We start from the raw sequence: 15,982 nt of genomic DNA, 5'->3' as shown, positions 1-15,982 counted from the left end.
ACTGATGAATAATGATATCCCTCTCTCGCTGCCCTCTCAGTCCACTAGAAAAGCCACTCTAACCCAGCAACGTGGAAACCGCTGAAACCATTCCAGCTGTGGATTAGCAGGCAGTCAAGCATCCATCTGTTCTGTGTGAACCAAGAGAAAGCAAACACGCATTCTTATAGCTAAAGAAGTATTAAAAACTAGCATCTTCTATGACTGCATATAGTAAATTTTAAGACAATCATATACAAAAGAAAAAATAATCTATTATTTACACCTCATGATATTTACATTTGCTTGCTGCCTTAAGCAAATGATAAAACAGTTGGAATTCACCTCATTAACCTACAGAATATTGTGCATTCAATGTTTTTGTATGTTTAAGATAAAATTTCTTTACATTGTATGCATCAGTTGTACCTAAAAATATTTTGTGAGTAGACATGCATTCACACACTAAATAAATATAAGCCAACACAGTAGCGTGCCTTCACATTGACAGAAGAAGCATTTAAAAGACCTGTTGTGGGAGGTATTTTAGCCCTTTTCTCACCCCTTAAGGTGAGAAGAATAGCCTTGAGATATTTTCTCTTTCTGAAAAATAGTAGTTTGAATAATCTCTGCTGGTTTGCTAGTCTTTTCCACTGGAAGACAAAAAAGTAAGGCAGTGGGAAGTTGGCATATAGGCAATCCAGTCAAATTGGTGATGTCTGATTTGACTCTTCCATGGGAAACAGGACAAGGCTCTCATATAAATCAAGGAAAGCTGTATTTAAGCATCATCCCAGATAAAAATACTTAGAAAAGTGCATAATCTGACAGTTTTCATGTAAAAAAAAATCAATATTTTGCCATATGCCTGGCCCACATTCATTAAGCTGCAGAGGTGAAGAAAATTTGCAACTGTTTGTTCTGTAAAAGGAAGTCTGATATGCTGTACCAAATTTACAAAATATAGAGTAACCTTTTCAAATGCTAAGAAAAGTTTTGGCCTTTTGTTAACAAAAATCCCTCTGCAATTTCTTCTCGCATCATAGGTAGCATGAGCTACCTAAATAACTGTGAAATAAAGCACCTTGTAAATACTGGGCAAATAATAGAAGAGGCCGATTTCTTAATAATTCATCTGTGATAATACATAACATCAACCCTTACACCTTCTGAAGCCAGCCAGGTTCCATCAGGGAAAAAACCAAAAAGAAAAGAATAAGACAAAGAAAGAATCTAAATGTAAATAGGAAAATACAAGTGTCAGATACTTCATTAAGGACTGATCAGTAATCCTCTTGTGTCGTTTTTAAAAAAAAAATACTATGCTAAAGGAACAATATATGCTGGACACCAATCTTGCATGATGTAATTATTTCAGATAAATCAATCCTTATAGTGAAATTTCTGTTCCAATCAGAAAACAACCTACAAAATGCCATCCTCTGTCTTAACAGTTTTACAAGTCCGAGCAGTATCTTCTTTGTTGACAGAGAAAAAATCTGTGTGCCTTTAAACAGCACTCAGTAAGGCTGAGTTGGTGTCACTAAGTGAACTGAATTCTGTGAAGACAAATTCATCAGCAATATAATTGTAATTGCTATAATTTACAGGACAACAGTATAATTCTATCAAAAGCAAAGCAGTAACTAGAAACCAGTGAAGACAAAAGAACTGCAGGCTGCAGAGGGCCTAAATTTGCCTATCATGCTTTAATTACAAATCAGGAGGCAGAAAGTAGGTAGAACTCGTACTGCCTTCCTACAGTCACACTGAGATTGTAAGACTTCCTTCTGGAGTACTTGGAGCATAAGAATCCACAGTCATTTATCAAAGCAGCATTGTGTACTATAAAATGTTCAGCTTTACCTTAATAGATGCAGTTTAGAACAACACAAATATTATTTCAACAAATATACCGTTTATTTGAAAATGAGGCCATATGACATGACTGCTCAAAAAAAGCCATTTCATTTCAACATGAATAATTTGCAAAGTATTGGCTGCATGTGCATAGTTTAAAATCTCACATGATGATGACTACAGTTATAACTGCCAAGTAAGTGGGAAGTAAAAGACTTTTCTGCTAAAACAAACAAACAAACAAACAAAGAGTACGCAGATGAATTGCCTGCAGTTTCAAGCAGTCAGCTAAACCAAGCTTGCTATCACTCAACTTTCTTCTAGCACATATACCATGGACAAGTATTGATTTGGTACAGATGGCAGACAATGTTCATATCTGTAAGTACAAGACCAGGACAGTAGTCCTATATACCCCAGCAGATACAAGGGTAATAGCTTCCTGGCTCATCAGAATAGTTTTCATTGGTATACATGAGTGTTTTGCTGCTATAACTGTATCTGTAGCTCTTATTAAAGGAATTTCTTTCCGCATTCTTCTGACAGAAATGGTTACTAAAACAGCTGTTTGAAATGGTAATATACTGAGGATATTGGCTTCCACTACCACAGCTATACACACTTTCACAAGTTTTTCCCTTGGACCCTGGACTGCAATCAAAACAAATTACGAAAAAAAAAAAGAAAGAAAAAAATTAAAGACACCATATTATTCAAAACATAACAGCTCTTGTCTTATGGCCTACCTTGTGGGAAATACATGTTAGAATCCTTCAACTTTAAAATAGGTTTTATTTTAACTTGCCTGAGTATTGAATTAGATTTTTAAACTGGCAAGTAATGATAACTGAAGTAATGAAGCTGGGTAAGAAGACCGGAGGGAAAATAAAGGAGATCTGTTAATCAGAGATTAGAAAGTCATGTGTATTGGAGATGGGAAGATTTCATATTTTCTGGTTTTGAATGTAATTTTTCCTTACTGATGTCATAAAAAAGAGAGTTATGCCATGTTCAGTTAGCTGTCAGTGGTGGGCATTGTCATCTCTTTTTGCCAACTGATTGTGCTTTTCTAGATATGATGCTTTTAAACTAAAAATCAAACAATCATTTGGAAAAAGAAAAATAGAAAATAATTGTGTGATGACGTTAGAAGAAAGCTACTATATTCAAGTACTACAGCAACAATCAAAACTGCCCTATCTACTGGGACTAAAGAAAAGTCAATACAAATTTAATGTGTGAGTATTCATGTGTGTAAATTCTATTTCTGCTAAGTACAAGATACTTTGCATATACTGGACATAGATGATGACATTCAGATGCTATTAAAATTCATTGTAGCATTTTGGTTTATTTTCATGAAGCCAAACATAATTTTCAAATTTAAACTATTTTATAAGACACACTATGATACTATCTAGATGTTTCCAAGTGGGAACTGAATCAGAAATGTTTCAAAATATTAAAATCCAGAGAATATAGGCTGTATAAAAATTAAGTAAATGATCCTGGAAATGCCTGTCTTCAGGATGAAATTTATGCACTGAACAGTCCTAGGTATATACTCACTGTCGAGAAAAGATTTAATGGCAAGAGGTAACAGCTTTCTCCTATTATAAGGGGTCACTAAAATATGCATAACGGCTGAGGCCTGTTACTATTTGTAGAGTGGTCACAGGAGTCAAGTTCATATTGTTAAGAATGCACAGTATATGTGAAATCAAATATGCAAGTGCTTTAAAGGTTAGCATGTAACATAATTTCATCTGTGATAAAGTTTACATAATAAATTATTTCTTTTTTTGACACTGAAACAAACAAATATAGTCTTGCTGAACTTTCATGCTTTGAAGAAAATCATAGTTGCATCCTTTTTGTAAATTTAAACTAGAAAATCACTGAATTAGGAAGAGTGATCTGATTTTTTTCTGAAATGGCTATAGAACAGAAAATCAGTTTTATATATCTTAAAAAACCCAAAATCAATGTTTCTGCCATGGCTTGCAGAGAAAATATTCCACAAAACCGCTCACATTAGCTTGTTCTTGGACTATTTTTGTAACTTGTTGATTCCTCCTTCCCTGGCATCTAACTGGAGGCCAGTTGAAAAGATGGTTTATCATTGAGTCAAAAAACTTTGTGGCCCCTTCATGGGAGACCGAACCAGCAGCTTTAAGATAGAATTCTGCTAGAGAAATAAAATTATTTTAGACTGAGAGTGTAAATATTCACAAAGACTTGCATGTTTCCCTGATTATAATAGGATGTGCCAATGATGATGAACAGAAAGTAAAGCTATAGGTGAAGTCATCTAGAATCTCAGAGTACCAATGCCTAACAGGTAATGAAAGACAGATAAAGCATCAATAACTTTACTCTTTTGTTACCTATGTATCTGGGATGGAGAGTGCCTGTTTCATGAAACTCCTTCTTCTATGTTTCTCTGATTCCAGCAATGCCAGATTTTCTGCTGAGTTCCAAAATACTTAGTCTAATACAAGCCAGTGTAACAAAACCATATCAATTATCAGATAGAAATATAGGGAGGAGATATGTGGATACCAAACTTATAAGCCCACGTTTATATCACAGATAGATACATATGTCCCACTATAACACAAATACCATCTTGTTCTGTTCCTAAGCTCCCCAGTAAGAAAGAAACTCATCTCTTACAACCAGTTTACATGAAAGACAGCAGTAGGCAAAAGAAAACCAATCAGTTCTCTCTTGTAGGTTAAATTCAAAACCAGAAATATGGGACAACATGCACATAAAACAAGGGATGAAAGATGGTAATGTTCTCCCCTTCACTGTCTGGTATGAACAAATATGACAAAGTATTTGCTCTGTAAATAAGAATATTAGCCAGATAACCAGATAAGTGTAGTAACAAATCACCCAAAATCATAACACTAGTGGATCTCGACATCACAGTCCTGATCAATCATCAACAGACCTCCTTTCCTCCAGGTACAACAAACCTACATTTGATTTTTGAAAACATTTGTTGTGACTGCTGCTTTAGTACAGAAAATGACAAAAATTACCCCAAAGTACCTCTCTGTTTTTTTTTTGTTTGGTTGTTTTTTTGGTGGGTTTTTTTTTTTGTTTGTTTTGTTTTGTTTTTAATCTCTGCACCTAACTTTCAGAATAAAAGGAAACAGTCTTTAGGTACCTCAGGGAAACCCAGCCTGTCAGTAATAATTCATGAACACTTTCGCATCGATAACACTTAATGCAAGAAGCACCATAACTCAACAGTGAATAAGCTCATTTGGATTACTACTGCCTGAAGCACGGTTAGGAAAGTTTTAAAGAAAGCTATGGAAAAGCATCAAACATTTTCTCTCAGAAAAACCACATGTCCATTAGCACAAGTCAGTTCCAAAAGTAACTGAATCTGAACTTCACCTGCTAACTGCAAACCCAAAACAGATTAAACATCTCGAGCACAGATTTACTGAGAGGAGAGGGGAAAGTGTGAGAGGATAGTACCCTACGTATTTATATCACTTATTACGGTATACTTCCAACATGACTATGAGGCTGTTCCCATATGCCATGTTCCTGTTCATGTCATGGATACTTCAACCCCTAAACCATACTGAAAAACCATTCAATCTTGCAAAATGCTGGCAGATGATCAAATGAAAAGATACAGTAAAAACAGAGAACAGATACTGGAGGTGACTATCAATGGTCTTCTAAGTGGAAACAAATCTTGCTATCAACTGACTTTTTTGAGAAACCCACGAGCACCAGAAATATGATGACTCAAAACTACTTTTTCACGAGTTGCAGATTGCTTAATAACTCATTGGTGAATGATCCTGAATTCTGAATGCTCCCATCAGCATGTCAAAATATCAATCTGAAACTCAAAATCCCTTAATCAAACTCAGATTTAAAACCCTGAATACAATTATAAATTTCTGAATTCTTGAATGAAATCTTGATTTTTTCCTGGTTTTGTTTTAAAGAAACTCTTGTTCTTTTCAAGGTACACATTGACAATTTAGTAAAAACTTGAATATATCCCATTTCAAACCCACAGGATCAGTATTTTCTTTGTTATGATTGTACACTTCTGCCTTCCTTATATGCATCAGCCAACTTGTAGATGCCTAAAGGTTTGCAAGATTATGAACAATGCCAACAAAAAAAAAGACCTACATGTCACACCTACAAAATCCTGCAACTCTGCTTGAGAAATGTTTTGGATGATTATTCTTAAGTAACACAGTCCAAAATTCAAAACTTTAAAACTGAATGATTAGCAGAATAATCACAATTATAATCATGTTTTGCAATGATAACAGGCCTTTTTGTTCTATAGCTACAGCTTTCAGTTCCAGCATCATTAAGAGATTCTTCAAATTACTTTTTAAATATCCTTTTCCCTAAGGATTTTCACTTATACCTAATTAAGACTACTTACCCCATGCTATGTAATTCCCTATTGCCAAAACTGCTAAATGCTTCAATAAGTAGGAGGAGGGCACCAGTGGAGCAAGGCAGATGTAATGTCATTGGTTAACAATAGAGGTGTGAAGCAACTGCTGTAATTATAAAACTCATTAATTGACAGTGTTTAGGAGAAAAAAAAAATCCTTGGCAATAACTCTGTTGAAATGGCAAGTCTTTTCAACACTACATCAGATTGAAAAAAAAAACCCCACCTTTCAATTTACACCTTCAACAAGATAGAATAGTAATTCCACTAGTAATTATGAAAATTGACATCTGCATAAAAAGGAAAAACTGTCAGCTATAGTGGCATCCAGCATTCATAGATCCTTTTCGTCTTTCAAATTGATACATGGCACATTTTGGCCCCTAATCAATTTTATTTTTAGTCTCATTCCTCTTAAGACTCTAAATGGACAACTTCCAAGACTATATATATTTCCAAAAAAAAGAAAAATTAAAAAAAAAAAAAAAGAAAAAAGAAAAAAAGAATTAAAGAAAGACTAATGAATTTTAAACTTATCAATCTCTGCCCAACAGCAGGGTCCTATGTTTTGTCTACAACAGAAATATTTGCCATTTACCTTTGCGCTTCACGGATGCAAGCTGTTCAAATAGATGAACATAGAAGCTAGGCCACACTAGCTTCTGCTTCCATCATTCATCTTCCATATGCTGCTCATTAGCTTAGGCAGCGTCATGAAATGTTCCCCATCTCCGCTAATACTATTTTCAAATTTATTTTGGGAAAAAAACCAAAAAACCTGAAGTTTCTAGGTGGAGAAAATGTTCTCTAGGGAAAAGAGATTTTAAAGAGATGGCAGCTAGAGTACAGCTGTCACCTTGAAAACTCAACATTATATTATTTAACTTCTGTTCACTAGTGGTTATTTCTTTTTAAAACTTCAGTTATTTTACATACAGCATATATAGGAATTACGGTTGATTACCATTTTGAAATCAGCCAAATACATTGTATTTTATTTCATAAAATTTGCAATGTTTTATAACAACAGGACAAGAGATATTGCAGGGACAGTGATAGCAATTCCCCTGTTTAGGCTGTCTAACACTTGCCATTATAAAAGATTACTGTGGCCTTTATTTCTGAGCCATAACACTGAATGTTTGCTGCAGGCGATTTAAATTTATCAGAAAGACAGTCTCTGTACTAGAAAACTGGCTTTCCTAGTGTCATAAAATGCTGACCAGGTTTTGTTGAGATGCAAGCTGTTGAATAGCATTGTTTTTATTTTACTTCTTGTATGTCTCCTCAGAGAAGTTTTGGCAGTATGTCAAAGCAATAGTGAGTATAAACGTAACATACATAAATACTGTAAGATACGACTCTAGGTTTTGAAGTTCACACTTGGAAATCAGAATATTAAAGAATTTGGGCCACTTGTACAATGTATATATTATAATGGAGACTGTCATCATTAATGGTCAGAAATAAATTTTCCTGGATAATATTCAGGCACTTCTTGCTTTTAATACGTGTGTACAAGTGAAGTAACACTATTTTGAAAAAGAAGATTTTGTACATATAATTACTTAAGTACTTAAAATAAAAAATGTAGTAGAACCTAATTCTTTTACGATGAGAATATAATACTATCACACTGCATTATGCACTGTTTCTCCAGATTTGTACCCTAAAATCTGTTGCCATGTATTGCACTTCTCTATTAAACAGTCACTAGACTAACTGTATGGCATTATTGCAGGTTATGACCTCAGGAATCATGAGGCAGCTCGGAGAAAGAAAAGAAGGCATTTTAGGAAACAGGTCTTCTCCATATGCTTCCCCACTTTTTAAAGCTGCTGTATCTTCCAGATTGTCCCAGTGCAAAGTACAAAGCCCTGGTACAGATTTAAGATGTTGATATGCAGTTATTACTCTGGCATTTTAGAATTATACCTAATTCACCCATAGGAAAACAAATACAAGATTTGTATAGATCCTGAACATGATAAAGGGACATAAGAGAAACAGACATTTTCATGTATGGTTTAGATGAAACTCTTGAAACAGCAAAAACAATTCAGTTATATTACTCAAACCAAACAAACAAAAAGAAATTATAGATCGGGAAGATAGGCTTTTCTTAATTTTGCGGTGTTTTTTCATATACTTGGGTCTTTTAAGAGTCATGAGTTACACGTTTAAGTCAAGAAAATATCAGCACTTACTGTCAGAATTAAGAGCAATTCTTCAATGTTGCTTTCAGGTTTCAACTGATCTTTGAACATTCCAATAGTTGGATGCTTCAAATAGTAATAGGAAGCAATGCGGCCGTATGTCAGTGGTTCAACGCTGCAATTATCCTGTTGGAAGAGGAATCAAATACACATGGTTCCTACATAATTCAATATAAATGGTTCCTACAAAACTGTAAAATATTTTAAGACTACTTTATAAGAGAGAACAGCAAAAAATGATTTTGCATCATAATTTAGCTGCAACCCCAATTAAGATCAGTTTTCAATGTAAGTCTTACAAATAACTCCATAGATTAACCTCTCAAATTAGGAGCATGTATCTTGCTGTTCTGAACTTCTAGAAGCATGTATCTTACTGATTTTTGTAAGGCACAGATTACTCTTACCTCCCCAATTTCAATACAGTAGGAGCATTCCAAATCAAAGAGGGATTTCTCAACAAGGCTTGAGAGGTACTTATTCATGGTGTCATGGCTCACATCATCCAAGTTATAGTAACTAGATAAATTGAAAACAGATGCATTACATGAATACTTTTTACACTCTGAAGATTTTTAACAATAATGCCTTGTAGGAAAATTCACAATGCTGTGGTAATACACACACATGCTTGGAAGAGCAAATATCCACATTAAACAATTAAACACAAAACTATTCCCTTATATAGTCTAATAAGAAATTCGTGATTCCTAAATGGTTTGTGGGAGTAACCAACATAATGCAAGCATATACATATGGAAAGATGGCAATTTGTCTGTCTATTAATAGAAAAGTTGATACAAACAGAACTGGACTGACTATATTTTGTTAGTGGGAAAATTTTCCTGACTGCATACATATATTTTCCTGATCATATATGTATGAAAGTGAAAAAGCAATGCTAACACAAGTAACAGCATTTTAACTTCAAAAGACAGGAAGAAAACTAAGGATTGCAACTGTTCTTACATCCTGTAACTCTGAAAATAAAAACTAGGCATATAGTGACATCTGTTGAAAAAGTAATCTTATACCAATCCAAATGTTCGTGTTGCGTCATTTTATTCTCAAAGTTAAAATTGCTAAAAAAAAAAAAAGGGAACAGAGTATTTGTCAACGTGGTTACTTCACATGTTCATTTTCAGGTAAAAATTGTTTAGGTAAACAATTTTAGGTACCTAAACAAGGTTTAGGTATGTGTATGAAGGAAAAATGTTTTTAAGTGTGCCAAAACGTATTGTTATGCCAGCATATAAGAGACCCAGTGATTGAAGTTTGCATTCTTTAACTGTAGAACGTAAGCTGTATTATAAGATTCTTACTCACACAAACTAACACAATTTCAGGGAGAGCTTTTACCTAGAAAACTCCAGACAAACACGTAGTTAGAACTTGCGCCCTAGATTCAGCAAAGGCACCAATTCAGAAAGTAACAATGAAGTTCAATGAGCAGTAGAGAAAAACTGAGCATGCTCAGAAACTTTAAAAGTTCTGAATTTAGGCTGAGCAATTAAACCATGCAATTTCGAAGTAGAATTCAAACAAACAAACAAAAAAAGATCTATGGAAATGTTACAAAGCACAGTAAAAAAGGCTGTCCCTGCTCATTTAATTCTGCAAAATACTGTTGCACAAATAGACTACTGGGATTGTTACAATGATGAAAGAAGCTCCTTTGTTCATACTGGCTGGTTTAGTAGAATTTCCTAGTTATGATGTACTCAGCATCCCCACTGGAAACAATACCACATGCAGTAATGGAAAGTAGGTTCCTTCAGTATTATTTTCTGCAGGTGAACAAGCAGCTGCAAAACAGTGTGCTGAGATTCATTTTAGCTGATCTTACATAGTTATAGCTACACCTGAGTTAGTCTTTTTAACTCCCTTTACTGCCAATGGAGAGAGATGTGCACATGCTGAATGCTATTCATCTGAAGTATTTTATATACCTGCTTTAGGATGAGTTGAAATGTAATCACTGCCAAAAAAAAACCCAACGAACTTTAGATAATCAGTTCAGTTGTTGATGCTATATTTGGGCAGATGAATCCCATTCTCTGATTTAAGCTCTATTTCAATTACTGTAAAGCTTCTGTTAACAAATTTCAAAAGATGGAATTGTCGTTTTATATAGCATCCTTTCTTGTCTATTTTATTAATGGAATCTGATTTGCATTATTATTTTCTCAAGCAGAGTTTTAAACATTTATCTTTTTGAATAGAAATAGCATAACTGAAAAAAGCTTGTATGCTAACTACTGGTGCAGTCATTTCCAGATTTTTTTCCTTTTTATTAATCCCAAATTATGGGGTTAATTCTCTGATGCTTTGAACATTCACCTAGAATTGGGTGAGGTTGGAGTAACACACTATTACCATAAGAAAAGAATTAAAAAAAACCTGATAGCAGGAAACAGCTACATTAGACAACAACAAAGTGTATATATATGGCAGTGGAGTATTTAACTCTGTAATAGTATAGTGTATACGGGTTCATGCTGAGATGATCTCAAATATTTAAAACATAGCTAGTGTCCAAAACCAAACCTAAACAAAAGAAATATTTATATTGACTAAAAAGTTTTAAATGGTAGACAGCCATACACTATCAGCCTTCTTTGAAGAAAACATTTGTAGCAGAAGCACTCTAACATTGTTTTCAATGCAACTTAATTTTAATGACCCCCCCTTTAAATTTACTGAAGTAATACAGTAATGATAAAAAATGGACAATATTTCCATCTGCACCTTTTATGTGCCTGACACCTTATCATAGAACACATTTAGATTCTGTTTATTACCACAAATTACTTTGTAAAATTTTGTTTACCTTCTGAAAATAATTGAGCAAATTAACTACGTAAGTAAGTTGTCTCAGGATGTGAAAAGATTTTTTATTTTATACATTGAAACCAATAATGATTCATTAGTATTTTCCTCTAAATTGAATATAACAGTACTGAAATGATTATAATTAAGGCACTTTGTTGTCACGGTATTCAGACTTTCACCATATCATTTCAGCACTGTTATTTGCAGTACCACAACACCAACGATGAATACTGATAAAACAAAGGAAGAGAAATGGGCAATAAACTGAAATTCTTTTTTTGAGCTTGTAGTTTAAGACACTAATTCAAACGGATTTTATCTTGTGCTCATCCTAATTTACAGTATTTTACACTGAAGCCATAATCATAAAAGGCATTATAATGCCTTCTTGAAAATTACATGAATTTTAAATTTGATGATTTTTGGTAATTTTTTGTCAGAGGAGTAGATATTTAGCTGCCTAGTGAAAATAAACCAATGTAAAGAAAAATCTTAAATGGTTTGCAGTCTTGAATGAAGTGGTACCAGTGTGTTTTAACTACTATCTATAATGGGGTAAATATAATTTTAAGCACACCCACAGGAGCTTCTTGGTCACTCAGCACATTTTCCCCTAACAAAAATGCAAACCCATTCATCTAGAAAGACTCTGTTAAAATCATTAGTGAAAACAGAGTATCATGACATTAGACAATATTTTGAAATGCATAAATACAAGTTGAATTTTACATGTTGGTATGCTCCAAGTATAAAAGCTGCATCATGTGTGAGTTCCTCTATGAAGCTATATTACCTAACTATTTAATTACAGATAAAGAATAAAAACAATGCAGTTTCATGCTCACTGCATTGAATCATCTAGTCATTATTTTCTTTGCTATAAACAGACAGCCTACCTTTTTATCAGCACACCATTTCATTTATTTCACAGTGAAGCCCAGTTTACAATAATTGACTTGTCAGAAGCTCTAATTTATGAGGCTGGGCTCTGTAAGCTTTCTCCTATATTGGACTCAACCTGCACACAAGCAGGGTTGAATATTTACAATGCTGTTAACAGGTGCTGAATTGTTTAATGATTCTAATAGCCAGAAGCGTACTGAGAAAGCCAGCGGGATCACAATTACAGGCTGTTTGAACACAACAATTACTTGTCCCCTGAGAGGTGTGAAAGTCAAAGGCAGTTTTATCCTAACAGCATCTAGCACATGGGCTAGACAGGCTAACTTCTATTAGTAGTCCACTGGGAAAAAGCAATAACAAATCCCTAGGAATCATAAAAATTTACAAAGTATGTAAAATTTAAACAATCAAAAACTGAAGGAACTTTTTATTGCCTTTTAAATAATGTATTTAAAATCCTAACCCTTGTAGAGCTTAGCAAGAACAACAAACCATGAAACATAAACTTATTTCTCTAATCTAAGGAAGTGTGGAATTTCATCAGCTGAGAAAGACAGAAAGACGTGCAGGAACATAAAATGCAGATGAAGTTACACAAAGCATTTAGGATTTAATGTGAATGGTGGCAATCATTTCCTGTTTAGCTTATGTAAACCTGACCTGAGATCTCTCTGGGAGATTTTTCATCAGCCTTGAAATGGTCCTGCTATAACTGTCAATGCTGTGAAGTCATTTGTTACAGCACCGTGTTTTTTATGTTCAGATTATACGGTAGTAATAGTGACACACATAATGAAAATCGGTGACAGAGTCAGCCAAAAATATTTAAAGAAAAAACTTGTTAGCTTTAAGGCCTTTTGTAACAAATGCACAAAAAGACAAATCTACAGCATTCACTCGAGAGGAACAAAGTGTGTTTTCTGAGATTTTACAGTTCTGAAAGCAGAATTTTGTTATGAACAATTATGGGGGAAGCACAGATAGTAGTTTTTATACATCACTTTACTGCAGTCATCAATTGTGTTTGCTTTCATCAGCTTGTGGCCTCCAGCAGCTCCCATCTTCAAATGGCTCTGTGGAAATGGCACTGACTACACAGCACAATTGATGGACCTTCATAGCCAGAGAGCTATGAACCAATGTACCAACTCACTTCAGTTGTTAAGGCATCACTGACTGACTCTGGAATCCGTGACTGGCTTGCAAAAATGCATTACAGCATGCATAAATGCTGCAGATGGTAATCTCTATCTGTACTTGTATTTTCTTGCATTCATGTATTTGTTTATGCTAGGTATGAGAAATAGATACGTTTCTCTCTTTAGTTAGTTTTTCTAAGATATTTAGGTGAAGTTGGTTCTTGAATGGGGATATGAGCAGTCTTCAGCTTTGTATTCTCATCCAAGACTGCAGCAGACTAGGGGAACAGGAGGTGTCTCAAATACTTGTCAGCCTGGGGCTTTCCAGTCTGAGACTCGGAAAACCTTTATTTGTGTGAATAGTTTGGTGAAAGCAAAACATGAACCACATTCTTGTACTTTTCACATCACTATGACCCTAATAATTTAAAAGAACAAGCTCTTGTTATGAAATTCATAATAATGCCTATAGCTGTTATTTATGAAGTATATATACATGCACATGGATCTAAATGCGACTGTAAAAGAAAGAATCCACCCTGAGAAATATCTGTTTACTAACTCAAAATATGAATATTGGTAATTACTGCAGTGTAATATACCTGTACCTTCTTAGCTTCTGTTCTTAGTAGCTGCTGCCAAATTTTTCCATTTTATCTCTTAATCTTAATTAAACTTTCTTCAGTCATCCCCCCTTCTAATAGAATTCCAAACTTGCCCTAAAATTCTGAATAACTGTGATTGCATCACTGAAATACATATTATTCTATCCTGGCTGGCTGATATTAGCTGTCACCTCAATAGCAGAAACTATACTGGAACAGTATATAATCATAATTCTTATTCAGATATTTTATTCACATGTTATTAGACATGCTCAGCTTAATCATACCGAGAAAAGGAAATTTAAAGTAAAACATAAGTGTATGATGGTAAGAGCATCAGTCTGAGATAATTTAATTATAATTTACTCTACATTATTCTTTCACTCCAGAAAACTTCGTAAGATTGACATAAAGTTAAAAAGAAACCCTTAAAAATTATTCTTGGAATGAATTAATAAAACAATTTTTTCAGGTCTTCACAAGGAGTTTACACAGAAAACCTATTCTGTAAGTGTGTATATTCACAGACTCATATATATATTTATAAATTCATAAAAAACCAAACACATTTTAACAGTGATGTGAATATCAGAATATCTAAAAATTAACTTTCCAAATGAAAGCTGATTCTGCTTAACTTTACATATGTTGTAAATTTCTATTTCTCTTTTACTGCACATGTATCTGGAAAGTATCATAAGCTGATTTACAGAAAATGCTTCCCATAGCCATTTCTCTTCTGTAGAAAGTTAGAGATTATAATCTTTTAAAAGGGTAAAAGGATGAAATAGTCAAGGAATTTCAGCCAAGGAAAGGAGACAGACAAGCCTCTCAAAATAGCCCATTTCAAAGAACAGGGCACTTCACTGATGTGTTTTGTATGATCTTGACTAAGTAAAGAACATATTGGCATAAGTTGTATGTGGAAAGGAAAACATGTTGTAGCACTTGACTGAAGTAGCTCAGAAACTCTGATTTAATGTGCAAATTCAAAAACCTCTACATTTAGGAATGATTGCTTTGGGGTAGGGGAAAAAACGGGGAATAAACTCTGGATATTGAGACTGATACATTTTGATTAACAGTTTTATTTGGACATCATTTGCACATCATCTCTTGAACAGCATGCACATGTCTAGTCAGCGTGCCTCTGAACAAAACTGGCACTCAGCTACTCCACTCCCCCAAATCAACAGCTCAATTACTCCTTTTTAACTAGACAGTAAAACCCCATTTCACAGATTTCAAGGTACATCAAACTAGAAAATTAAAATGGTTTGATGAAAGGAAGTATTGCAACATGCAAAAAAAGCCATTATTACAAGCCTAACAAATTATCTCAAGTGCGCCAGAAAAAAATTCATAATGACTGCATATTTAGAAGAAACCTGGATAGTTAGAGCAAAAGGATACATTGATGTCTATTTCACAACAAAGGTAGATTAGCATTACTTAAATAGTACAAATTGTAGGCATTCAGTAAGGCATTTTATGATACTGGATTGGAATAGAATGATCCTACATTTGTTTATGCAGCTTTAATATACAAGTAGCTAAAACCGGCAATAAATGAGAATATAAATCTTCTGAATATTATCTAAGCCCATTATTTGGGGGATTTACAGCATCACATGCAATGACTTTTATGCCAATGAATCCCAAGGCAATTTACCAATCATGCATACAGGAATTATTTATTCACCACTAAGGTACAATCACCTGCTGGCTGGAAAGTAATTCTTGTTTCAAAGTGGAGAGAAAGTCAACAAAACTGCTTCGGGGCAGGACATGATAGAGAACACTTTATCAAGTGACACTGAGTGGGTATTGTGTAACAACTCATACCAAAATTCAACCACTGTGCTCCTACTCTTTTGAAAAAAAAATAAATCTTAAATCCTTTGGATTATTAAGGGCCACAAATAGTTCTTGTTTGGTACTATCAATCATTTCTTATGCTCACCTATGGCACAGTAAACTCCGTTACCATAT

The 15,982-nt window shown here is 34.1% G+C and overlaps 1 protein-coding gene across 7 annotated transcripts in view; it reads right to left on the bottom strand.

Moving 5' to 3' along the window:
- ASCC3 (activating signal cointegrator 1 complex subunit 3) overlaps positions 1–15,982 on the bottom strand; it is a 283,374-nt gene that overhangs the window by 31,633 nt on the left and 235,759 nt on the right. For 6 of the 7 annotated variants that reach the window (XM_030489984.1, XM_030489983.1, XM_030489986.1 and 3 more), the window contains 2 exons: positions 8,919–9,030; positions 8,503–8,637 (listed from right to left, as the gene is read on the bottom strand). In XM_030489984.1, the coding sequence (XP_030345844.1) occupies positions 8,503–8,637; positions 8,919–9,030 (247 nt within the window). The remainder of the gene's footprint in view (positions 1–8,502; positions 8,638–8,918; positions 9,031–15,982) is intronic. The other variant, XR_003991912.1, reaches the window with a different exon arrangement.

The sequence above is a fragment of the Strigops habroptila genome, chromosome 6 (assembly GCF_004027225.2).
Source record: "Strigops habroptila isolate Jane chromosome 6, bStrHab1.2.pri, whole genome shotgun sequence".
In the NCBI taxonomy this organism is placed as follows: domain Eukaryota; kingdom Metazoa; phylum Chordata; class Aves; order Psittaciformes; family Psittacidae; genus Strigops; species Strigops habroptila.
The sequence above is the reverse complement of the archived record's forward strand: the minus strand, read 5'-3'. Positions and strand labels throughout refer to the sequence as shown.